The sequence below is a fragment of the Mastomys coucha genome, chromosome X (assembly GCF_008632895.1).
Source record: "Mastomys coucha isolate ucsf_1 chromosome X, UCSF_Mcou_1, whole genome shotgun sequence".
NCBI classification, from domain to species: Eukaryota; Metazoa; Chordata; class Mammalia; order Rodentia; family Muridae; genus Mastomys; species Mastomys coucha.
In genome coordinates this window covers 131,436,710-131,462,439 of record NC_045030.1, presented here as the reverse complement: position 1 = coordinate 131,462,439, position 25,730 = coordinate 131,436,710, and the positions used below count along the sequence as shown (strand labels likewise).

General features: G+C 38.3%; 2 protein-coding genes across 4 annotated transcripts in view; one reads left to right on the top strand and one right to left on the bottom strand.

Annotated features, from left to right (window-relative positions):
* Il1rapl2 (interleukin 1 receptor accessory protein like 2) overlaps positions 1-25,730 on the bottom strand; it is a 1,196,863-nt gene that overhangs the window by 562,348 nt on the left and 608,785 nt on the right. For both annotated transcript variants that reach the window (XM_031368558.1, XM_031368568.1), the window contains one exon: positions 24,726-24,999. In XM_031368558.1, coding sequence (XP_031224418.1) covers positions 24,726-24,999 — 274 coding nt within the window. The remainder of the gene's footprint in view (positions 1-24,725; positions 25,000-25,730) is intronic.
* On the top strand, positions 423-1,872 carry Tex13a (testis expressed 13A). 2 transcript variants are annotated; one of them, XM_031368585.1, is made up of 3 exons: positions 423-843; positions 930-1,060; positions 1,161-1,872. In XM_031368585.1, exons 1-3 carry the CDS (start codon positions 666-668, stop codon positions 1,833-1,835), a joined length of 984 nt encoding a protein of 327 aa, XP_031224445.1. In that variant the 5' UTR covers positions 423-665; the 3' UTR covers positions 1,836-1,872. The 2 variants fall into 2 exon arrangements, with proteins under 2 accessions (XP_031224445.1, XP_031224439.1); XM_031368579.1 differs by having other exon boundaries at positions 423-1,060.

The following is a 25,730-nucleotide window of genomic DNA, read 5'->3' as shown; positions in this document are numbered from 1 at the left end:
GTCTTGCTCTTCCCCACAGCATGAGGATTTGTGTGTGTGTGTGTGGAAGTTTCCCTTACTTCCAAGGAAGTGTAGAGACCTCTACCTCTCCTTACTACTTTCACAGTCTCACAGTTGGAATAGTACTTGATTAAAATCCATGAGAGTTTTAAGATTTCCTTTTCTTAAGTCTTTGGAGAGAGTTAGGCTGACTAGGGTGTGCTTTCTCCCTTGAAGCTCTGTAGGTAGGCAGGCCTTTGCACGGGTGTTAGGTGGTCTCTAAGGCAAGTAGACAGATATGGTCAACCTGAACCTCCTCTGATCAAGAACTGGAAAGGTGAGATCTGCTGTGAAGTCACTTTAGAACAGCAGCTATTATGACAGAATAGCTGAGGGGCGTAGCCGTAGAGCCTGGTGGTGGGGGAGGGGAAGGGAGCGTGCCAGAACACCAGAGGGGAGGGAAGGGGAGGGGATGGGCGGGAACGGGAGAGCCGGGAAGAACAAACGGCCAATAAGACACTGAAGGAGAGAAGAGGTACTAACACCAAGAGGCTAAGGGAGCAAGGACTACAGTTTATTTTATCTTCCAGGGCCAAAAGAGCCTGGAAGACACTCAGTCATCATGGCCTTGAATCCTGAGGATCTCGGTAGTGGATTCCGGCATAGCAAGGTGTCAGCGTTCATCAATGAACAAATGGCCAAGCACGACAAAGGCCCTGATTTCTACCTTGAGAACCTGTCCCTGTCCTGGGAAGAGGTGGAAGACAAGCTCAAAGTCATACTTGAGGATAGCGAGGTGCCTACTGAGGCTCGAGAAGCCTGTGCCTGGGGCACCCTGGCCTTGGCTGTGCGCTTCGCTCACAGGCAAGGCTGCTTACAAGGGCATGGGGTGCAGTGGCTGCAAGACTTGTCTAGCCTACATAAGGTGTCTACACTCTCCTTGTCACCAGACCTGAAGCAGCTCACCCACCAGCAAGAGATGAAGCAGAAGGAGGTAGCTATCCAGCTTCAAAAGGTCCAAGCCAAACTAGAAGAAGTGCAGAAAGAGAGAGATCTACTGAGACTGAAGATCTTCCAGGCAGTAAGATTGTCACCTGGTCCTGTCTTACCCCTTCCCATTCCACACCTATGTCAATACCACATTCTCCAAACAAATCTCAACCTTTTCCACTTTTTCCTAGGAGCTGAGAGCTCTCCCAAATCCAGTAAGACCAGCTGTGGCCATTCCTCCTACTGTTGTCAGAAGAGGAAGGATGAGGACACAATGGTCAAGTGCGAAGGAAAACTTGGCAGAGTTGATGGCTGCTGCCACAGGAAGACCGGATGAGAGGGCACATATGACAGAAGCTGCCCTGGCAGGGACAATAACTGCCCCAGAAGAGGCCTCACAGGAGCCCAATGGAAGTTTCATGCAGCTTCTTGGAGTTGTGAAGTGGAAAAATTATCCCCTGAGGAGGCAGAGAGTAGATCTCAGACCCAAGGAAGCATCCATGTGCTCTTTATCCCAGTCCCTAAATCTGAGATCCACTGTCTCCTCTGAGCCACTTACTGTCCAACTCCCAGCCTCATTCACATACTCCTATGAAAGCCCCTTCCCAGCCATGCCCACCACATCCCAACTACCAACCACAGAAAGACTACCTCAAATGTATCCCTATTCCATGGCCTCTAATATGAGTCATCTGTCTGATATGGGAATCCACAGAGGAGATCATCTAGAACTACCAAAAGACAAGAGATTTTCAGCATTTCGTAGGCCTGGGGATTGGGACTGTCCTTGGTGTAAAGCTGTGAATTTTTCAAGGAGGGAAAATTGTTTCCATTGTGGGAAGGGAATTTGGCTGCAAAACCCTTAGTGAATTTGGAATGTGAAATAGAACAAAAACAAACAAATGGAAAATCAGTTCTTGGGGGAGGTTGGAGGGTCCATCAGAATTGGGGAAGGGGAGTTGGGATGGTCATAAAGAGGATGGGATAAATCTTAGTGTGAGATATGGGATGGTAGAAATGGTTTAGGGAGGCAGAAGTTTTGATGATTTCTGTTGTGTTCTAGATCACTAGCATTCACAACCCTAGAATGGCCTCACTGTGTGTGTGTGTGTGTGTGTGTGTGTGTGTGTGTGTGTGTGTGTGTGTGTTTGTATGGGATGTATATATGTGTATGCTCTCCCCCTAGTGCCTGCTGGACCTAGACAGCTAAATATACAAAAATCTCTCCTTCTCTACATACCTAGCCCTCAAATGATGAAGCAAAAAGGATTATTTGATGCAAACTGATTCTCAATGTGAATAATCTGAAGGGAGGTAAATTCTAAGGCTAGTATGGGATTGAATAAAGAGTCAGTGGATCACTCCAAGTTGTGTCCTGGATCATATCCATACTGGAGGTATTCCCATGCCTAGCTCTGGCTAAGGTGAGGAACAGTCATAGCTGTTTTCCAGATAATTTTAGAGGAGTACTAGTGGGAGACTCCAGGGCACAGAGGAGCTGATCATTGGACTCCAAAAAACTCAGCTACTGTGTACTTCCTGTAATTGTGTCACACAAAGATCCATTTTATCACAATAGGCTAAGAAGTAAGTATCTTTTCTGGGCTACTAGATCATTTCCATGTCAAGCTAGCACAAGCAGAGCAATATGTTTTCTCTATCATTTTTTGTCCTTCCCCCCTCCCCACCCCATTTTTGAGGCAAGGTTTTGTGCAGCTCAGCACAGCCTCAAACTCATTATGCAGCTGAGAATAACCTTGAACTACCCATCTTCCTGATTCCATTTTGAAAGTATTAAGGTTGTAGGTCTGTATTATAATGCCTGGATCAGAAAAGAAGTTTAAAAAACACTTCATCAAAGAATCTACTGGAATTGACAGGGGAGTTGAATTAGCTGTTCGTAAGTAGTAAGGATTACTTTATCCCAAGTCCCCCAGGAACAAACTTGGTAGGGTACTTATGTTCTGAGGGAATTCTATTACCCAAAACAGGTCAAGCCTAGGGTGGTTGTTCCCAGGAGTGAACTGGATAGGAGGCTCATGTTCCAGCAGAGTAATATCACAAGAAATTAAGCCTTCAAATGAGACCTGGGATGGGTTACCCTCAGGTTTATGCTTGGCTCAAATTACCATGGCAGAGATTTGCCACCCATATGAGAGTTCTGAGTGACTACAAAGGATGCCAGCACCAGGTACAAGCAAGGATTTCTACGATTATACAGGCTCTTAACAGAAATCTTCCCTAGCTCCAGTGGGCAGAACCAGAGACAGATCTGAACAGGAAACATGCCAACTGCTCCAAGGTGAGTCAGCTACTGAGAGTACACAGAGAGTTTGCCAGTCCACATGGGCCAAAGCATAGTGCTAGCTGGTGGCATTCTCTCTTCCAAGTCAACATCATGATAAATGGAGGAGAACGTGGATTTCATAGGCTCTTGGTGTATTCAGAAAGTAAAGTAGAACAGAACTCTATCTCAATAGGAGGGGAAGGTGGAAGTTGTAAGGGAAATAAAGGCTGGTTTGGAAGTTGGTCTTCTCCTCTCACTCTTGTGGCTATATGTCAAAATTAACTATGTGTAAATTTTAATCCACAGGTGGAAGGAGGAGGAGGGACTGTACCTGAACCAGATTGAGGAACTACTCGAAGAGGCCTGGCTGTCTTCTAGGCACTACAGACCTAGAGAATGAGAAGCTGTTGTAGCCATGAAACAACCACAGGAACAGAGACGTAATTTTAGGTTGTCTGTTATTGGTGAGGGTATAGTCACCATCAGGATTAGGGGCCAGATCCCCAGCTTATAATTTTCCAAACACTTTTTGGGCTTGGTTAGCTCCCTCTACTGCAGGGCCTCCTAATCTCAGTGTCTTTGGATTTGAATAAATCTTTGACAACTGGATTTGGATAAATCTTTCTTGTGGGTTACAGTTTCTTGTGCATTGTAAGGTGGTCAGCAGAATTCCTAGCCTCTACTTCCTTTCCATTGTGACAACCAAAATTGCCTCTTGGCTATAGTTTCATGTCCACTAGAGGGCAAAATCAACCTGAGTTAGGAACCTATCAGGCAATGAAGAATTTAACAGTGTGAACAGGGGAAGAATCAAAAGACAAGATCACAGAGTTTGAGGCAGCTGAACAAAGTCCATGAAGCCTTCTTGCATTTACTTAGATATTCAAGCATACTTGGGATGGTGGCTGAGTAGAAACTACCAGGAGTGAGGAGAACTTCTGCAAGTCCTCTAGACTGTGAAGAGAGAGGGACTAAAACGAGGTTAAGACAGTATATAAGGGAAACCTTGAGCTATTCAGAAGGAAGTAGCAGGAGAGAACTTGGAATGCAAGTAATATGATCACATATATTGTACTACATAATGTGATCACCTGTGAGATCATATAAAATACTGAGGCATGCCTATTGGATTACAAAATTTTAGAATTCAAGGGACAACATCATTTGTTGTTTTACTAAACAAAATCCATTAAAGTCTTTGCTTGAAGTTCTGCTGAGATACATTTATGCTTTTGAAGGTTTTGAAAGACATTTTGCAAAGGGAACTTATGTCTAGGGGAGGAGAAACTATGAGGTACAAGATGTTGCAAGGTCAAGTAAGGCCAAGGTGTTAGTACTTCTTATATGTGTCTGTTTTGTAAATATAGTGAAATTATTTTGTCCCCAACCCCCAAAGGCAAAACATAAATTTATAGGAATGGATAATTTGGAAAGGCTGTTTCTTCCTCTAGGATAGGGAGGCAGAAGGAATAGCTGAGTGACTAGATAGTAGGAAAGCAAGGTGGCTCTTGTGTGTTAGGCTTGTGCGTTAGTTTGAGCAAGGAAGAGGGGAGCTTTCTGAAGGGTGGTTTACTTCAAAGTACTCAAGGGGTGGAGTGAGGGGAAAGAATGGATGGTTAAATATGGGTGACTCATTTGTAAAAGGGCCCAACCAAAAGGAAACTTGGGCTTAGTATAACATCAGTACTCTAGAGGAGGGCTTTGGGATAGAGGCTAAGGATGGAGTCATAAGAACACCAGACAGAAGTATTAGCACTGTCATAACATATTCTTTATTTTGTTCTAACAAAAGTCTCAGCCTGTTTGGATATGGGTTTTATGTTTTAAAGGGTTGGAGAAAAAATAAAATCTACTTCCTGAAACCACTTATGGTTCACTTTATTTCACTCTAAGGTCTAAAGTGTGGTGGCATATGCCTGAGATCCTAGCATTTGGGAAGCAGAGATGAGGTGATCAACATAGGAATGAAGGTAGTCTAGATTCCATGGTGAGTTCAAGTCCATCCTAAGCTACATAGAAAGACTTTGTCTCAACAAAATAAATTTAAAATGATAACAATAAAACTTAAAAATAACCAAAATTAATTGTGAGTCTATCACTTGAGTACCTTCTACAAATACCCCAGAGGCAGTAAGACCTGGACTATGGCTCTAGAGCAAGGAAACAGTGATAAAGCAGCTAAACACAAATAAAACTTTAAAGACAAAAATTCTTGGGCTAAAAGACAACTCAGTGGGTAAAAGTACTTTGCCACCAAACCCAAAGACCTGAGTTTCATCCCTGGAACCCACATGGTGGAAAGATAGAACCAACTCCAGCAGATTGTCTTCTGATTTCCACATGTGCACATATTTGCATGCACACAAAATATAAATAAATAAATAAATAAAAATAAATGCAAAACATTTTTTTAAAAATACTTTGCTGACAGTAAGAAAGAGGGAAGGAGATTTCTTGGGGCCTACCTAATGTCTCTGTCTAAAACAGTTAATTTTCCATCTGTCTAAGGGCTAATGGCCCTCCTGGGATGTTCCTTTGGAAATAACAACAGTTTTCACAGAGAATGATTACAGAAATCCCTTTTGTTGACCACTGTCTTTCATATGAGTCATCTACACAATACAAAGCTAAATTTACCTAGTGTTTCAAAATAACAAGAAAACCTTGAAGCATATTCCACTTAAAAACAACAGTATTTTCTTCTTTTTTTCTTTTACATTATGTGTGATCAATATAAAAAAACTGAACTATGTGTACAAACAAATACATTACTTATGACATAGATGTATCCTTACATGCCTCTAAATACAAATCAGGTTTCTATGTAGTTTTTTTGTTGTTGTTGTTGAAATTCTTCTACTTAAGAAGGGATTGGTGTAACTAGAATCATTCTTTATATTTTCCCCTTTCAAAACTTTCCTTCATGCCATTTGTATTGGTAAAATAGGATGGGGCTGGGATGATGCAAGAAAGGGAAAAGAATGGGGGGGGGGTGGTCAACAAAAATATGCATGGAAATTTATAATTAAATTTATTGCTTTGTATGGGAAGTTTTGAAAAGATTTTAAGGGGTATGCCATGTAACTCAGTGTTGTGTTTGGCAAGTATGGGGAGACCCTAGGTTTGAGGCTCAGTACTACATAAACTGAATGTGATATTACACTTGTATTCCCAGCACTAGGAAGGTCCTGGCAGGAGGAACAAAAGTTCCCAAGGTCATCCTTAACTACACAGCAAATTAGAAGCCAGCTTGGTAAACAAAACAAAACAAAAAACAACAACCAACCAAACAACCAACCAAACAAACAAACAGTTTTGTATGAGTAACTTAAATACCTCCAGACTTCAGTGATGTGAGAGTTTGTGCCAGTCAACTAATGACATTTATGCAAAGTCCACTCTATGTGTGAAGAGGCTATGGGGTAAGCTGTAGATTCAGTTAAAAGAAAAGAAGACATTTCCTCATTGAGAATAAGAATGTGACTCTAAGGCATGAACAAACCCTTTTCTTAAGGGGAGTCGAGGAAAAGGCATTGAGAGGTGATCAGGGTAATAGCATCAAAACACAAACATTCATCTAGTATCTCTTTATATACAAGTAAGCGTATACCGCCTTACAGAGACTGTGATCTGGCCTAAAATGATAATGCATAGCTCCATATTAGCCTTGGTCTCATTTTAATGCATTCAGCACCTCAGGGTGGACATGTACATCACCCTCTGACTTTATGTTGTTTCACAGTAATAGATCTAGACCATCCCTATCAAATAACAACCAACTTATCTTGCCACAGGAAGACTATTTGCACTGTAGAGGGTCAGGTCAATTCCATGCAAATTGGTCCTCATTCTTAGGAGTATGTGTTGGAATATATGCTCTGATTAACAGTGCTGAGGTGAGCATTGTTTTTCCCTAATGAGTGTCCTTTAAATACACATTTCCTCCATGGGGCCATCATCTGTTATAAGCATGCTCTATTGCCTAAGCAAAGGTCAAATAATACATTAGCTCTTTTGCTTAACTCCCTTTCTAAGGAGCATCAACTCTTTCTGAAACCTCCACTAAATAAAGGCTAATTATTGTGTGGTATACATTAAGAACAAAGACCTTGAGAAGCCCATGTTCCTAAGAAACTTACCTTCCATTTTTCACAGTGCTTGGTCATGTTTTATTACCTCCTTGTTCTCAAGTACTGTTCCACCAACCTGTGAAAACCTTGACTCTCTTTATCTGTTTCAACAATCATGAATCATCTCAGATACTACTTAGATGCCACTGACTCTATAAGTCAATTGCTATCTTTTCATGAAACATCGTTTCATGAAAATATAGATGTTATAGGTGTTTATCATACAGAGAATGAGAGTGATGAGCAAAAAAGGAATTTGAACAAGTTACATTTGAAAGGAATACCTATAAGTAATATATATGAAGCTGGAGAGATAATTTTCTGTCAAAAGTACTTTCTGCTCTTCCTGAAGCCCTGAGTTTGGCTTTCAGCACCAATGTCCAGGAGTTCACAATGTGGCCTATACCCCTACTTCAAGAGATCCCACACCCATTTCTGGTTGCTGAGAGTGAAGGTAAATTAAAAAACAAACAAACAAACAAACAAAAAACCTCATATCCTTTGTGTTGTTGGGAGTTAGAGATACCCCTCCCACCTCTGATGTTTAAGGAAGCACAGGAATGTTTAGAGGTTCAAACATTTAATTTCTTTTTAGCTGCTGGACTATATTTTCTGTGTTGAATCATGTAAGATGGAACATTCAATGTTCTGAATTTTGTTTGCTTGATTATAATTTGTAGGCATGCTGAAGAGTCTTTTAATCTGTTAGAAATTAGAGACCTCATTGTTTACTTTTGCTCACATTAGTACCTTTAACACAGAGGACACTCTATAGAGAGTTGTTTCTTATGTAATTGATGCCTAATGGCCAACTAATCTTGAGTGAAGACGTACCTTTTATTAAAACTAAACACCTGCAATTAGGAATGAATGACTTATCATTTCTCTTTCATTATTAATCATTTCAACTTTGAGTTCAATAAAGGAAAGTATGTATGTACTATGGCAAGCAATGAGTTCTTAGACAAACATAAACCATATACTCATAATTTATAATTATATTTATTTCACCACCTTGTGATATGCTGATGAATATGTTTCTTGAATTTACCATGAATCTTATACTTTGGATATCTAGAAGTTAAATGGTCAAAAAATAAGGATCAATCCAGGCATTGTGGTACCTGCCTTTAATCCCAATATTTAGGAAGCAGAGGCAGATGGACCTCCATTATTTTGAGCACAGTTTTATCTACATAGTAAATTCTAAGTTAGCCAGTACCTTGTCAAAAAAAAAAAAAGAGCCATTTAAGGACATACCTCCTGCAAAGATTCTCAGTGAGAAGCATCTTCAAAAACACTCTTTTGTAAAGTTTATAAAGTTTGGAAACTGAAAAATGACCACAGCATTTCTGACATTATAAAACAAAACTGATTCTATTTCTGAAAATTTCTTTTTGGACTTGATCCTTACTTTTCACAAACTTATTATCTCTATTCTACTGCCCTCTGTTGTTCATCTTTAATCTATAAGATTCTACCTTTATCATGAGACCACACTGTGCACCAAGGAAACTGCAAATAGGACCACAGATTATTATGCAGACATAAATTAACATAAGTGAACCTCTTTTGTCATGATACAGAAAGATAGGTTCCTACAAAGAATAGGTACTAAATGAGAAGAAAGTAGAGCTAGCTGATTTGTGCCTGATCTCTGGGAATCTGAAACAGGTGTCCAAGTCTCAGCTGTATCATTGGACAAGCCTGTTATAACCTTTATATGTACCAGTTAGTGTTTTTTATCATCCCTAATAGTATGACTTACCTCATGGGCTTGGTCTGAGGGTTATACATGCTATTCATTATATTATATCATCTGTTATAATAAAATCTTGACATTCTGCTTGTAGATATAGCAGTGCTGGTAGCAGATATAGAAAGAAAATACTGTATGGAGAACTCTAAGGGAACATTGGTGCTAAATTCTTCTCAGCATTCTTTGAGATGAATACTCTGATTCTTGTTCTTCTTCAAGTCTTCTGTCTCACTTATCAGGATAGGAATTACCCATTTCTCAACTCTTTTTAACCATCTAATACAGTGGTTCTCAACTAGTGGGTCATGACCTCTTTGGATTGCATAGCAGATATCCTGCATATTGGATATTTACAGTATAACTTATAACAGTATCAAAATTATAGTTAAGAAATAGCAACAAGGGGCTGGAGAGATGGGTCAGTGATTATGAGCACTGACTGCTCTACCAAAGGTCCTGAGTTCAATTCCCAAAAACCACATGATGGCTCAGAACCATATGTAATGGGATCTGATGTCTTCTAGTATGTCTGAAGAGAGTGAAGTCTACTTTCATACTTTAAATAAATAAATAATAGAAGTAGCAATAAAAATAATGTTATGGTTGGGGGTCACCATGACATAAGTAACTATATTAAAGGGTCACAGCATTAAGAAGGTTGAGAGCCACTGATCTAGGGAATGATGTGTCCTGTCAGCTCATCTATCAATACATACCTAGGATCCATCCCTTTACTAGTTCCACAGATGCCAACACAATTTGAATTACTGTTACATTTCTCTTCAGTAACTAAAAATGCTTCCCAACTTTGTCTTATGTCTCATCCTCCTTTTATGTACTGTATCTTTATAAGCTGTAAATTTGATGATGTTATTCTTCATCTTAGCACCCATTTTTTGTCTCTGATTACTAATCAAAAGCACCTCCTTTTGGTCAATAGTATGCAACAGGACCCGGTCTCAGACTGTTCTTCTAGTCTCATCTATTGTTATTTATACCTGGTTCTCTGTATTTTACTTATAGTTTATTTCTTTATATTTCTTTTTAAACTAGTATATATGAATTGTACAAAGTGAGAATACTCATTAGGACATTCCTATAAGGTATTTAGAGTCCTTTGATCATACTTACTCCTTCTGTTTTAATCCCTCTCTAGCCTGTGTCTTTACATCCCTTCTATATCTTTACTAGTAACCTCTACAGTTACATGCCATTTTCCTTCTACATTTCACATATAACAGAAAACAGGTGATACTTGTCTTTGTGGTATGGTTTTATTTTAATATAGTGATCTCTAGTTGCACCCATGTTCCTATAAGCAATATAATTTCATTCTTCTTTATATTTGGGTAAAACTCCATTTCATTTGTATGCCACACTTCCTTCATGCATTCACCTCAACTGATTCCATAACTTACACACACACCACACACACACACACACACACACACACACACACACACACACACACACGTGTTCCAAAAGTAAGTTGACTGAATATTTTGGTTATATGCCCCAAATTGGTATATCTAGATTATACAAAACATATATTTTTAAATTTTGAAGGACTATCATGCTGATATCCATAGTGGCTGGAATAATTTTTATTTGCATCAGCAATGACTAGGGATGGTCTTTCTCTCTCTTACCATATTTTAATCAGCATTTGTTATTGTTTATTACTTGATAATAGCATCTAGACTAGACTGAGGAGGAAGTTCACTGTCTTTTTGATTTATATTTCTCTGATGCCTGAAGATGGAACATATTTTTTAAAATACTGATTTGTCATTAGCACTTACTGATAAGGAAATCTGAATTCTTAGTTTAATATTTGCAAATTTGTACATTCTCTATATTAATCAAATTTTGGCTAAGTATTTGGCTTATCATTCTATGGGCTTTCTATTTATTCTGTCTCTCAGTGAGCAGAGCTTTTTGAGTTCACACAGTTCCATTTGTTGTCTACTGTGGCTCTTATTTCTTGGGCTATTAAGTCCTTGTGTATCCCTAGCTTAAGATTTCTACTAGCTTCAAAAACATAAATTTTACATTAAGTTGTTTGATTCATTTTTATCTAATATTTACATGGGGGTAGAGATAAAGCTCAAATGTTTCTATACATATAGAGATCCAGTTTTCCAAGTTGATATGGGCAAACTGGGTTTTCCCTTTCAATATTTAGTGCCTTTCTCAAGGCACAGATTTGCTTCATCTTATTTCTGAATATTCTATTTCATTTGTTTCAACTATTTGTTTTCTGCCAGTATCATGCTTGATTTGTTTCTATGGTCAGATATTATGATGCCTACAGCACCACTCTTTTTTCTAGGAAGTCTTCTACTGTTTGGGGTTTTCTGTGTTTCCATGTGAGTTTTAGATTTTTAAAGACATTCCTGTGAGGAATGCTATTAAAATTTTGATGAAAACTGGATTGAATTTGTATAACACTTTCAGTAATGTGATGATTTTTGTAGTGTGTATTCTACTGATCCAAAAAACATGGGAGTTCTTTTCATCTTTTAGTATTTTCAACAACTTCTTTTTCTGGTGTTTTATAGTTTTCATTGCAGAAGTGTTTAACAGAACTTGACTAGGTACTGAGTGTTGTATTCCGTATTCTGAGGCTGTCAATCTTCCTTTCTCCTTCCTCTGTCATGCATGTGCACTTACTCCAAGCCATATCCTTGCACACTATGTTTTCTTTTCATTTTAACATTCTATGTGTTCACTACCACATCCTCAGTACGGTCCCACTATCTTCTGCCTCAAAGGATGCTGCTCTCTAGCTGATCCGTGTTTACTCCACAGACATCCCAGTAATCAGCATGCGTGAACCATGCCTTCAGGCTTTCTTCAATATAAGAAACTTGCTTCCAAAGAACGAAAAGCAAGCACAAACTACAAAAATAAATGAAGCCTAATTCGATTCCATGACCTTTATATTTGTCGGTTATTGACTGAAACACTCTGCCCTAAAGAACTTCAAAAGTACTGGCTCCTTCTTTTACTTCAGATCTTATCTTAAGCATTATTTTCTCTGAGAAACTGCCATGCCCACCCAAATGAATGCAGTTTCCAAGGTGCTTCTGTAGCATGACCTTTTTTAGGTTCACTATCAGTGTTGCCCATTACATTTTGGGAGTAGTTTTGATATTGTATGTTTTCCACAATCTAGAATGAGAGGAGGCATATGGGGCAGTTCAGGCAACCTGGTCCTGGTCAATTGCAGGTCTAGAACTCTGGTTTATGGTGGGTGTGGGTGATTATTTCTGCCTGCAAGAGATGGAAGGAGTTTGGCCATGCCTCCTGGGTCCCTGGCTCCCGTTTCAGTCCTAACCCCCCATCTCCGTCCCCACAGGAAATGTGTGTTCTGTTATGCAGACAATACCCCAAGCTCCCAGCCTTCTAGCTGGACCCTATTCCTAGTCATCTGACTTTAGTCAGGCATGCCCTGCCCCACAGACAGATAGCCCTGCCTCACACAATATAAGGGGCGGTTTACCCCCTCCCCTCTCTCTTGCTTTTTCTCTTGCTCTCTTGCTCTCTCTTGCTCTCTCTTGCTCTCTCTTGCTCTTTTGCTCTTCCTTCTCTCTTGCTCTCCCTTCTCTCTTGTTCTCCTGCTTTCTTCCTCTCTTGCCCCCTCTTTTCCTTTCTTTCTCTCTCTATGTGGTCATGGCCAGCCTCTTCTTTTCTATATTAAAAAAATCTTACAAGTATGCATTGCTTCCTTTTAACTAGTCACACCGTGATGACCCAACCCCAGCATTTGCAGCTGTGAGACCAGATTGAGAACTCTCCTGCCCCAAGCTAGCACAGAACAGCCACTCTGCCACCTTTTTCCTCACCCCCTTCTCCCCTAGTTCTCAGCCCCTCCACGACATCCAGTGGCACCTGTGATGTACAGAGGCTGGAACTCTGCCCCTGGCTTTTTGGGAGGCTAATGGAGCCCTTGCAGCTATCTCGTTATCTCTACCCCACCTCGTGGACTGGGACCCAGATGCCCCAAAACCCGAGGGGTGGAGTATACAAGCAGATACCTATACCTGCACTGCCCAGAGCACAGGAACTCTGGCCAGGTATAGGTCATCCGACCCTCCCCTTTTTGTCCCCCAGGCCACACAGTGCCTAGTATGACTGCAGTGGCAGGCCAGGGCCCCAAGCCTAGCAGCCCTGTGCTGACCATGGTAGCAGAGATCATCTGCTCCAGACAGAGGCACTTACATGCATGTCATGAAATGCAAATACTCAATATCTAACACAAGTATTTAAAATGTCTGTTAAATGAGTAAGGAAGTTTTCATTTTCCATGTGAAGAAAACGAAACACAGCTATTCATACTTGTCTGTCACTCTGATAATATTGGAAGCACAATCTACAGTTCATAGTTTTGAAGCTGTAAGTCTACTGTATGAACCTAAAACTGTTCAGGGCCACAGAGATGATAAGTAATCACTCCAGGACAGAAACCCAAGCACCTTAGCTACAGAGACTCAACTACAAAGTCAATGTAATGACGTTGATAGCAATAAATAAAATAGTAACATAGTGTTAGAACTATATACAAGTGCCAACTGGCCAATACTTTTATCAGCAACCCAGTAATCTTTTCCTTGGTTCTAATGAATACATTTATAGAAATTACTTTTCATGCCTGAGACTAGACTTCTGATTATATTTTTGGTTTCCATGTTTTCTTCTGTGTTGGGAAGGAAGTTTGAGAAGAAACACAGATCTGTAGCAGTAGAAAGTTCCTTGTAGAATACTATTTTAATACACTATTCTTAGTAGCAAGGACTCTTATATTGACCAAAGTATCTTTTCTAGAGATTCCAATAGCTATTGAAACAAATAAACTGAGGTTGATTCCTGAATACCCACACTAAGGCAACATTTGACTTTAGTACTGAGTGTTCACATATAACCTGGAGTATATGAATAATTCTCCATCTATTATACAGCCATGAGAATATTTATTCTTCTGCCCTACTTTAATTAACACTAAACCTTCTCTAGCTATGTTCTAAAAGGATTATGTTATTATCACTGTTCAGGATACTTTTGGTGTTAGAACCCATTTAGAGTTTGTAAAATGAAGCTATCTGTGAGCATTAATGTGTGTTGTTTGGAGAGCAAAGGTCTCTCAGAATTAGTTTATGTTTTGTCTGTTCCTTGACTTAGAACTGACCCTATTCTTTGTACTTACCTAGAATAATATAAAAGCAGACTAGAAAAATCTTCAGCTTCAGAACTGTCTTGAGTCATGTTATAATGTTGTTTAATTGTCTTTTCATTTTTCTTCCTTACTCCCTCCCTCAAGATACTATTGACTGACTGAGCTGGCTTGGTCAGTTTAGGTCATTGAATAATATGATTAAAAACATCTTTGATAAGTGATAAGGCCCATAAAAATATGGGTACTGACAAATGTTGTATTAAGGTATAATTTAACTATGTAATTTATCACATACATTTAGTGATACAGATTTTTTTTTGGACATCTTCCATGATATAGGAAAAGTAAAGAGAAGCAGTCATATAATATATTCAAGTAGGCAACCAGGAAGATGATCTAGGACAAATTATGTGAAGAGGCTTAGTAATCTATCCATAGCAATAGGCTGTGAGGAGTTTAAGTAGATACAGATGCCAATAGACAGATACATAGAGTTAAAGTTCTCTCCTGTTTCATTTTTTATTTTGTCAGTGATGTAAAAAACAGTTGGGAGGATGTGCAGGTATGGGACAGGCAGGAAAACGTTAAGTAGTTATTTAAGCAGAGGGAAGACTGAACCAAGAATACCTAATAAGACAACTGAGAAACATTAAGGATCCATTTGAATTTGATGAAAATTCACTTAAATTAAAACCAGTAAATATTGTCATTCTTCCCTTCAGTCAAGAAAACTTAGGTGACAGCAGATGCTGGCAAGGAGGTGGAGAAAGAGAAACACTCCTCTATTGCTGGTGGGATTGCAAGCTGGTACAACCACTCTGGAAATCAGTCTGGCAGTTCCTCAGAAAATTGGACATAGTACTACCTGAGGACCCACTACTAGGCATATACCTAAAAGATGTTCCACCATCTCCAACATGCTCCACTATGTTGCTAACAGCCTTATTTATAATAGCCAGAAGCTGGAAACAACCCAGATGTCCTTCAACAGAGGAAGAGATACAGAAAATGTGGTACATTTATACAACGGAGTATACTCAGCTATTAAAAGCAATGGCTTCACAAAATTTGCAGGCAAATGGATGGAAGTAGAAAATATCATCCTGAGTGAGGTAACATGGTCACAAAAGAACACACATGGCATGCACTCACTGATAAGTGGATATTATCCCAAAAACTTGGAATACCCATGATACAACTCACAGACCATATGAAACTCAAGAAGAAGTAAGACCAAAGTGTGGATCTTTCTTAGAAGGGGGAACAAAATACAGGAGGAAATATGGAGGCAAAGTGTGGAGTAGAGCCTGAAGGAAAGGCCATCCAGAGACTGCCCCACCCATATACATCCCATATACAGCCACCAAACCCAGACACTATTGTGGATGCTAAGAAATGCTTGCTGAAAGGAGTCTGATATAGCTGTCTCCTGAAAAGCCCTGCTAGAGCCTTACAAATACAGAGGCGGATGCTGACAGCCAACCATTGTACTGAGTATGGGGTCCCCAATGAAGGAATTAGAGAAAGGATTGAAGGAGCTGAAGGGGTTTGCAACCCCATAGGAAGAACAACAATATCAACCAACCAGACACCCCAGAACCCCCAGGGACTAAGGCAATAACCAAGAAGTACACATGGCTCCAGTTGCACATGTAGCAGAGGATGGCCTTGTCAGGCATCAATGGGAAGAGAGGTCCTTGGTTCTATGAAGGCTAGATAGACGCCCCAGTGTAAGGGAATCAAGGGCATGGAGGTGGGAGTGAGTGGGTGGGAGGAAAACACCCTCAGAGAAGTAGGGGGAGAGCGGATGGGATAGGCAATTTCCAGAAGGGGGAAACCAGGAAAGGGGACTAACACTTGAAATATAAATAAATAAAATGCCCAATAATATATATATATGTATATATTACACACACACATATATCATATATATATGTATATATATATATATATATATACACACACACACATATATATATATATATATATATACATATATATATGATAAGAAACAAAATAGGGGCAATACAACACAGATGAATGAATAGGCTTAAATAGGGTTGTGATTTTTACAAGTAAATAAGATAAAGGGAGTAAGGGTAAAAACAATCAAGATGGTATATATGGAAATGATTATAACCATTGCTCACTGTATTTAAATATTGTATTGGTAAAGAGAAAGCAACAGTACAAAAGTGTGAGTTACCTTAGCATCTCAGCATCAATGAATTATTGGAAATAGGATACAGAAAAATAGGTTATGTTCTTGCTCCTCTCTTGTTCTTGCTCTTCCCTCTCTGCTCCTGCTCTCTTCCCATTCCCTTCCTGCTTTCTCTCTACATGCTCATGCCTCATGACTGGCCTTCTCTCCTCTCCTCTCCTCTCCTCTCCTCTCCTCTCCTCTTGTCTCCTCTCCTCTCCTCTCCTCTCCTCTCCTCTTGTCTCCTCTCCTCTCCTCATCTCTCCTTTTCTCTTCTCATCTCTTGTTTTCTCCCTCAGCCTCTCTCTCTCTCTCTGCCTTTCTCTGCCTCTACTACCCTCTTGACTCCCCTTCCCATACTCTGAATAATTTCTATTTTATACTAAGAAAAAGAAAAAGAAAAATAGGGTATGGAAGCAAGAGAGTATAAATGAAATAACAACCTTCAATATTCTATACTTCATGTGGTCTACTACATTTCTTATGTTCCTCTTTCTCTTCCTGAGTAGATTTTCATTTTAGTGCACAGAATAGGTTAAAACCTTAATTCTTACAAAATAACTATAGAACCATAATTCTCTGAAGATTGTATTATGACACAAGGCAGGAAACTAATATACACACCAGGATTAACCAGCTTACCAGTGGCTGCTTTAAATCAATTCTCATTTATACTTATAAAATATAATCTATTAATTTTATGAAGTAAAAATCCTGCTAACTCACTAAAAAAATAACCACATGCTTTTGTATAATAAACAAACTGAATAGAGCTCAATTATATTAATATTATACAATAGAGTAGTTATATTTGTGAATTATACATTCAATAATTAATGTTAATGTACAATAATTTCATAAGATGCAGCATATATAATTTGCTGTTAATGGGGGAGAAACAAAGTACAATTGCTGTATATTTTTGTATTTTAGGTTATATATAATTTTATAAACAAGCACATTATCAAATTTTGAATGTTGAAAAATAATTATCAGTCAGCTATGTAATCATTTACACATAATTAGTATCAAAAATAGTTAAAGCAAGGTCTCTTACTTGTAACAGAAAATAGGTCAAAAATAGGTAATCATATTTCATTTCATCCTACATGGACCAAATAAGATATTGCTACTGTCTCAAGACCCTGCTATACAATCTTGAACTTTTCTGGGGTCAATTAATTCTATAAGATTCAGGCTTTCATTTTTCCTACAAGAAACTATCTGCTCACCTGGAAATTGCTACCCAGGCAACCGACTTGTTGACACTTAACTTTTCAAGGATCAATAGTTAGGCTGGAATTGAATTATGAGAAATATTTGATGTCCTTGAAAATCTCTTGGTAACCATGGTTAGAGGAAGCCAGAGGGTAGAAGGTGATAAAAACTATTTCTTAGTGTCTGAGATAGACTACGATAATCACTTTTTAAAAGACATAGCTTTTCTTGCTATATTGTATAAAGTGAACACTAAAAGAGCAAAGATGACACAAATTTATGGTATATTTGTATTTATTTCTTCTTTTATATGATAGAATAATTCAAACATAGTCAGAAATTAAGAAGACAATATACTGAATTACCATGCACTAATTATAGATATTTAAGAATTAACAACATAGTACATATTTTACTTAGAATAGTTCTATTCTCTTCAATAGTATGATAGTGTGCCTTGCTAGTATAATAACTACTCACATGTAACTTAATAAATCACATTTGGTTCTTCAAAACAAATGACATGCTTCTTGATTGAATAAACATGCCAAGGGAGTATCTGGAAAGAATGTGTGATACATTAAGGTTTTGAGACTCCAATTGGTTTACTTGATTATTAAAAAAAAATCTAAGGTATAGTCCCATTTAACAAAAGGGTTCCTTCCAAATTTTGTGTACTTATTGCACAGTAGTGATCATAATGTGTTTCTGCCTCCAACTGCTTCTCTGCTAAGGCTACCCTAAAATTAGAAGATTGCTATAGATATTCATTTATACTCCCACATCCTTTTCAATATGCATAAATTTACTCTAGAATTACTGCATTATAGCTTCATCTACAGATTAAATCACCTCATGCACCATTGGTGAGTATGATATGTGGTATCAAATTAAAAAATTTCATCATTGTTACAGCATTGAAAAACTTAATTGAAAGGATGAGAGTAGAGAGATAAGGAAGCATTTTTGGATTAATACTGCCTGCCGGCCAAAAATATGCTTCAGTCCTCTAATATTCCTCTCATAGCTTATCTATTTTCTGACATTGAACAATGAAAATTTTTAAATAAGTAACTAGTTAAGTTACTGAAAGGTGTTAAATAAATATCTTGCTTTAATTCAAGTGAGTAGAGAATATTACTACATGCTTCATATCTGGAATCTTAAATACAATAAGGCCTATAGGATGATTTCTAATGATGTCAATAAACATGGATAAATCATTAATGTTTATCATAAGATGACACTATATTTAGAATTTTGGGAGAATATTGACATTGTCAATTTAAGACTATTTTTGTGCTCCCGGAGCTAATCCTGTGATACAGTACTCCATCCCCAAATACAGTTGGGAGAGAGCTGGTCTCCCAGGGGTGCAGACACATCTGCGAACATAGGTAAGACAACCACTTCTGCTCAAATTCCTGTCCCAAGAGGGACCCACCCAGAGCTATGAGGACACAGGAACCAAGGAACAGCCAGGGACAGGATCCTTCCGGTTTCTATCTGACCCTGGAGTTGACTCTGTGCCACAGCTCTTAATTCCCAAATTCCTCCTGGAGAGAACTGGTCTCCAGGTGTACTGACACAGAAGCTTACAGAAGGGACAAGCCACAGTCAGAGACAGCAAGACCAGCTACCACCAGAGATAACCAGATGTTGAGCAGCAAGGACATAAATAATAAGGAAAGAACATAAGTGACAGAAACTAAGGCTACTTGGCATCATCAGAACCCAGTTCTCCCACCACAGCAAACCCTGGAAACCCCAACACACCAGAAAAGCAGGCTCTAATATAAAATCACATCTCATGATGATAATAGAGGACTTTAAGGAGGACATAAATAACTCCCTTAAGGAAATAAAGGAGAACACAGGTAAACAGTTAGAAGCCCTTAAAGAGGAAACATAAAAATCCCTTAAAGAATTACAAGAAAACACAACAAATTAGATGAAGGACTTGAACAAAACTATCAAAGATAAAAAAATGGAATTAGAAACAATAAAGAAATCACAAAGGGAGACAACACACTGGAGACAGAAATCATAGGAAAGAGATTGGGAGTCATAGATGCAAGCATCACCAACAGAATTCAAGAGACAGAAGGGAGGCTCTCAGGTGTAGAAGATATTATAGAAAACATTGACACAATAGTCAAAGAAAATGCAAAATGCAAAAAGCTCCTAACCCAAAACATCCAGTAAATCCAGAACACAATGAGAAGACCAAACCTAAGGATAATAGGTATAAAAGAGAGTGAAGATTCCCCCCCTTAAAGGGCCAGTAAACAACTTCAACAAAATTATAGAAGAAAACTTTCCAAACCTAAAAAAAGAGATGCCGATAATTATTCAAGAGGCCTACAGAATTACAAATAGTTTGGACCAGAAAAGAAATTCTTCCCATCATATAATAGACAAAACACCAAATGGAAAAAACAAAGAAAGAATTAAAAGCAATAAGGGAAAAAGGTCAAGTAACATAAAGGCTGACCTATCAAAATTACACCAGACTTCTCACCAGAGAATATGAAAGCTAGAAGATCCTGGGTAGATGTCATACAGACCCAAAGAGAACACAAATGCCCCCCCTGGCTACTATACTCAGCTAAACTCTCAATTACCATAAATGGAGAAACCAAGATTCTCCATGACAAAAACAAATTCACACAATATATTTCCACAAATCCAACCCTACAAAGGATAATAGATTGAAAATGACAACATAAGGAGGGAACTACACCCTAGGAAAAGCAAGAAAGTAATTTTCTTTCAACAAATCCAAAAGAAGATAGCCAGACAAACATAAACATAACATCAAAAATAACAGGAATCACCAATCACTATTCCTTAAAATCTCTTAACCTCAATGGACTCAATTTCCAATAAAAAGACGTAGACTAACACACTGGATATGTAAACAGGACCCAACGTTTTGCTGCAGACAGGAAATGCACCTCTCTGTCAAAGACAGATACAATCTCAGAGTAAAGTCCTGGAAAACAATTTTCCAAGCAAATGGTCTCAAGAAACAAGCTCTAGTAGCCATTCTAATATCAAATAAGATCAACTTTCAAATAAAAGTTATCAAAAAGATAAGTAAGGACACTTCATATTCCTCAAAGGAAAAATCAACCAAGAACTCTCAATTCTGAATGTCTATGCTCTAAACGAAAGGGCACCCACATTCAGAAAAAAAAAAACTTCTCACAATAATAGTGGGAGACTTCAGCACCCCACTCTCATCAATGGACAGATCATGGAAACACAAACTAAACAGAGACACAGTGAAACTATTAGAAGTTATGGAGCAAATGGATTTAACGGATCTCTATAGAACATTTCATCCTAAAACAATATATATAACTCAATGATAACTTGGTCATGGAAGAAAGAAAGAAAGAAATTAAAGACTTTTTATATTAATAAAAATGAAAACACAACATACCCAAACTTATGGGACAAAATGAAAGCAGTGGTAAGAGGAAAATTCAGCTCTGAGTGCCTCCAAAATGAAACTAGAGAGAGCATACACTACTAGCTTAACAGCACACCTGAAAGCTCTAGAACAAAAAGAAGCAAATGCAACCAAGAGGAGTAGAAGGCAAAAAAATAATCAAATTCAGGGCTGAAATCAACCAAGTAGAAACAAAAAGAACTATACAAAGAATCAACAAAACTAGGAGCTGGTTCTTTGAGAAAATTAACAAGCTAGATGAACCCTTAGCCAAACTAACCAGAGGGCACAGAGACAGTATCCAAATTAATAAAATCAGAAATGAAGAGGGAGATATAACAACAGAAAGTAAGGAAATTTAAAAAAAATCATCAGATCCTACTACAAAGCATAACAAAACTGGAAAATCTGGATGAAATGGACAAATTTCTAGACAGATACCAAAATACCTAAGTTAAATTAGGATCCGATAAACCATCTAAACAGTCCCATAACCACTAAAGAAATAGAAGCAGTCATTAATAGTCTCTCATCTAAAAAAAGCCCAAGACCAGTGCAGAATTCTATCAGACCTTCAAAGAAGACCTAATACCAATACTCTTCAAACTATTCCACAAAATAGAAACAGAAGGTACTCTACCCAATTCATTCTATGAAGCCACAGTATGCTGAATTATGCTGAGATTCTCCCTTGGAGATAGAATGATTTCCATCTAATCAAGAAACTGTCACAATTTCCTTTCATTGATGACTTCACAAGAGATTTTTTTTCTACTTCTATCATGTTTAATGTTCCAAATAGATTTTAAAAACTTGTTGAGTACATATTACTTTTAGCTTCAGAAGAGTATATTTAAGAGGCATTTAACTATTATAAATTATTTTGATGACTTAAAAAATGTCAATACTGAATTGTATATTTTAAAATAAATTTTATTAGTTTAATAAAATAATATGTAAATTACTCACACCTTTCAAAAAAAGAATATTTTTGATAGCCATAAATTTTACTCCTTTCATTTATATGGCACATATTTGGAGTGGCTACTACTAGGTCAGAAAAACAGGTTTATTATTTACCACCAACTGCTACCTGTGCCATTGTCATATACTAGACTATTCATTTTTTATTACTTTTATATTAGCATAAAAAGTGAGGTGTTCTACTATTAGGTGTGTGTGTGTGTGTGTGATTGTATTTTTTTGTAGAATAAATCCTACTTCTCTGAGTTGATAAGACTAGTAGATTCCTGTAGAATGATGGTTCCCAAACTTTGGTGAGCCTTACTAAGGGACATATTGGGTTATTTTTCCAAAGTTTTACTCATCCCAATTTTTTTCTTTGCTCCCTAGGGCCTGGTGCACAAATGAAAGGAGTCACCAATTATGTTTAAGTCCAAGCCTCTAATACTGATGTGATTGCAGCTAAGGAGACACTGGCTCATATGGTATCAATAGAAGTTACAATCAAACCAATCTGATGTGGAATAGAAAGAGGGAACCACTGTGGGAAAGATAAAGGGACACTGAGAAACTCTAGGACCTCGAGAGTATTTCTTCAGTATCAAGAGAATTGTCCATAAAATACCACAATGCTTAGGCAAAGGATGTAGTTCAGCAGTAAAGTAACTGTCTAGAATATAGAAGACCATGGATTTAATATCAAACGTGACAAAAAAGTGTACACAGCTTTCTTAAAAGTGAATATACTGTGAGGTGAAAACCTAGAAGCAGCAACAGCCTAGCACTCATTATACCTAGCTGACAAATGATGGGTCCTCTCATCTTGTCTAGGCTCTATTACAAAGAATTTGGGATCTAAAGAAAATGGGTGAGTTTCAGTCTATGACAGCATGTATACAAGATAAGTCTGGAGCATCTTTCAGTAATGTAAGGGACTGATTATAGAAAGAAAAACTATCCAGCAAAGATGGGATTATATCAAAAGGAAATAGGAGCCAACTGAAGGAGCTTCCAATTTCTAAATTAAAGAGATTTCAACAAAGAAAAAAAGTGGAGTTGTATTGTATAATATAAATATACATGATAAAAAGCAATATCATATTGATTATTTGTAACCTTGATATTCTATTATGATGATGGACTTTTGCTGAGAGTAAGGGCTTAAAAGGGGGAGAAGGGGAAGAAGGAGACAGCAAGATTGAGGACATTTGTATAGCAGAGGCAGTAACCAATAACTAGTTCATTATTTCAGTCAAGAACCTTTGTATGGTGGGATAATGCTTTGTAAAAGGAAGCGTACAATTAATGAAAACAAACAGAATCAAAAGCAAGTAGATTAGAAGAAAAAAGTACTTTTGATTGGCAGGCTGCAATGGTGATAAGGATTAATAAGGGGCAAGGAGGCAATGAGTGGCGACATCCTGGAAAACACAATGTCAGTCTTTTAAAAAGTGAATGTTATCTATTTCCCAGTTGTGCCAAGAGCTGCACAAGTAGAGTATATTGCCTATCACTAAGGAATCAGTACAAATGATTGCTGCTTTTGCTGTGACCATGGGGATTCATCTTGCCTTCAAAAGAAACTAACCTCTCTATCTGTTCCTCTCAGTACTCCCCTGCACATGTGCACAAAAGTGATTCTAAGGCTCCAGGAGCTTTATTTATACACTACCTTGTTCTCTTGGCCTTTAGAACAATGAGGACTCACCAGGGAGTTCCAAGTGCTTTTGATGAAGAAGTGGCATAGCTTTACACCTGAGACAAAAATAGAAAGGGTCTGTATTTCCAAGAAGTTAAAAATCAAATAGTAGAGAGTGCAGGTCCCCGGTGAAAATGGCAGAATTGAAAGGTGAGTTAAAGGTCATTTCAGCTATGTAATTTAATACCAAATGTGGTCTCTATCTGAAATGCTAGGTTCTAGGTCGTAATGCTGGGCTGTGGAGGGAGATCACAGGAGCCCCTAAGATAAAAACAATTTGCTTCTTATTGTAAATTTCTGGCAAGAATTAGGTCTATTAAATTGTCAGAATATAGGACTCAGAACTTCAGCATGACCAAGTGTTTACTGAGTTTTATGTTGAATGTTTAGACAGAGTAGAGTTAAGCTCATTTGGTAAATTGTGTGGATAGCACCAGTAGTTCATTTGCTGTGAAGTCTTTGGACAGCATTTGAAGCTACTTTCCATCAACAAGAGAGGCAAAACCTTGGCCTAAATGATATGTGAAGTCAGTTCCATGGCCAGGTGCCAAGATCATTGAGTCAATTGCATCTGGGGTGAAATAATTGTGACTATAAGACCCTGGAGCAGGGATGGAGTTAGGAAAGAAATAAGTCACACATTGTTCTAAATTAAAGAAATATACACAGTAAGTAGGAGTCCTACCTAGTGACAATCTGATAAAAATGTGGTGTGTAGTTCCAATTGATCACTGAAATAGAGTATACTGAATTTCTTCAGCTGCTTGCTACATAATGTGAGTCACCCCAGCCACCATTCTGACACAACATTCCAAAACAAAAGACTGCAAGGAACATGGTTGAACAACATTTTCATATGATACTTACCTTAAAACACAAGTGTAGAATCCACTGTCTTGTGCCTCGGCTGAGTGAAACCATATGGCATCTTCCTCTTTACTCATCCTGACCTCTGAAAAGATGATGGGTTCTTCCAAGTCACCTTTGTTTCTGTACCACATGAGTCTGAGCCCAGTACTCTGGGCCATGCTGTAGTTGGTGCGGATATAACTGTAGAAAAGGGCACATTTCACACGGACAGGTTCACCTGCCAAAGCCATGTATGTCTTGAGATCCACGGACCAATCAATGCAACCATCCACTGAAAGAAAACAAGGCAAGACATGAGATAGGGGGAACGTCATATATAACATTAGCAATTGTTGCCATCATGTATACAGGGCTTTCTGTGAGTCACAGTTTTAGAGATAGCTTTATTCAATCCTCCCAGTGGAGGAGATAGTCCAGCATCTTCCTTTGACTTTAGCAAGTATAGATGTTGCTCTAGCTCTGTGTCCTTAAGACATTTTCCTATCCTCTACAGCAACTTTAAGGTAAAAAATTCTGTTAGCTAAGCTTCCCTGCCCACCCCCCACCCCACCCCCCCGCCAAGGCTCTCTAACACTCCACACATGCCTACATGATTGTCTTGGAGCTACACAGTAGTATAATGACCTGCCATGTGAGTTGCTCCAGTTAACCAGAAAATCTTTTCTCTGTGAAACCGTATGAACCTAGACTACTTGTGTGACACTGACATGCCACTTTCAGGTCATTCTGACTGTTTGGCAGGAGTCTTATAAGACAAGAATTACTAAGAAAACCCTGCCCAGACAAGGCCCAGTCCTGGGTATTACCACTTATATTCATACTTTACAGATGAGAACATTGAGATTCACTTAAAAAGACCCTACCCAAGACCACAGAGCTAATAAGTGGTTAGAACAATATCTGAGCAGAGACTACATATATTCTCAACCCCTACTTTATACTACCTATCTCTATAATCATGAGAGTAGCCACTGTGTTATTTACTTGCTGTTGAGAAAGCAA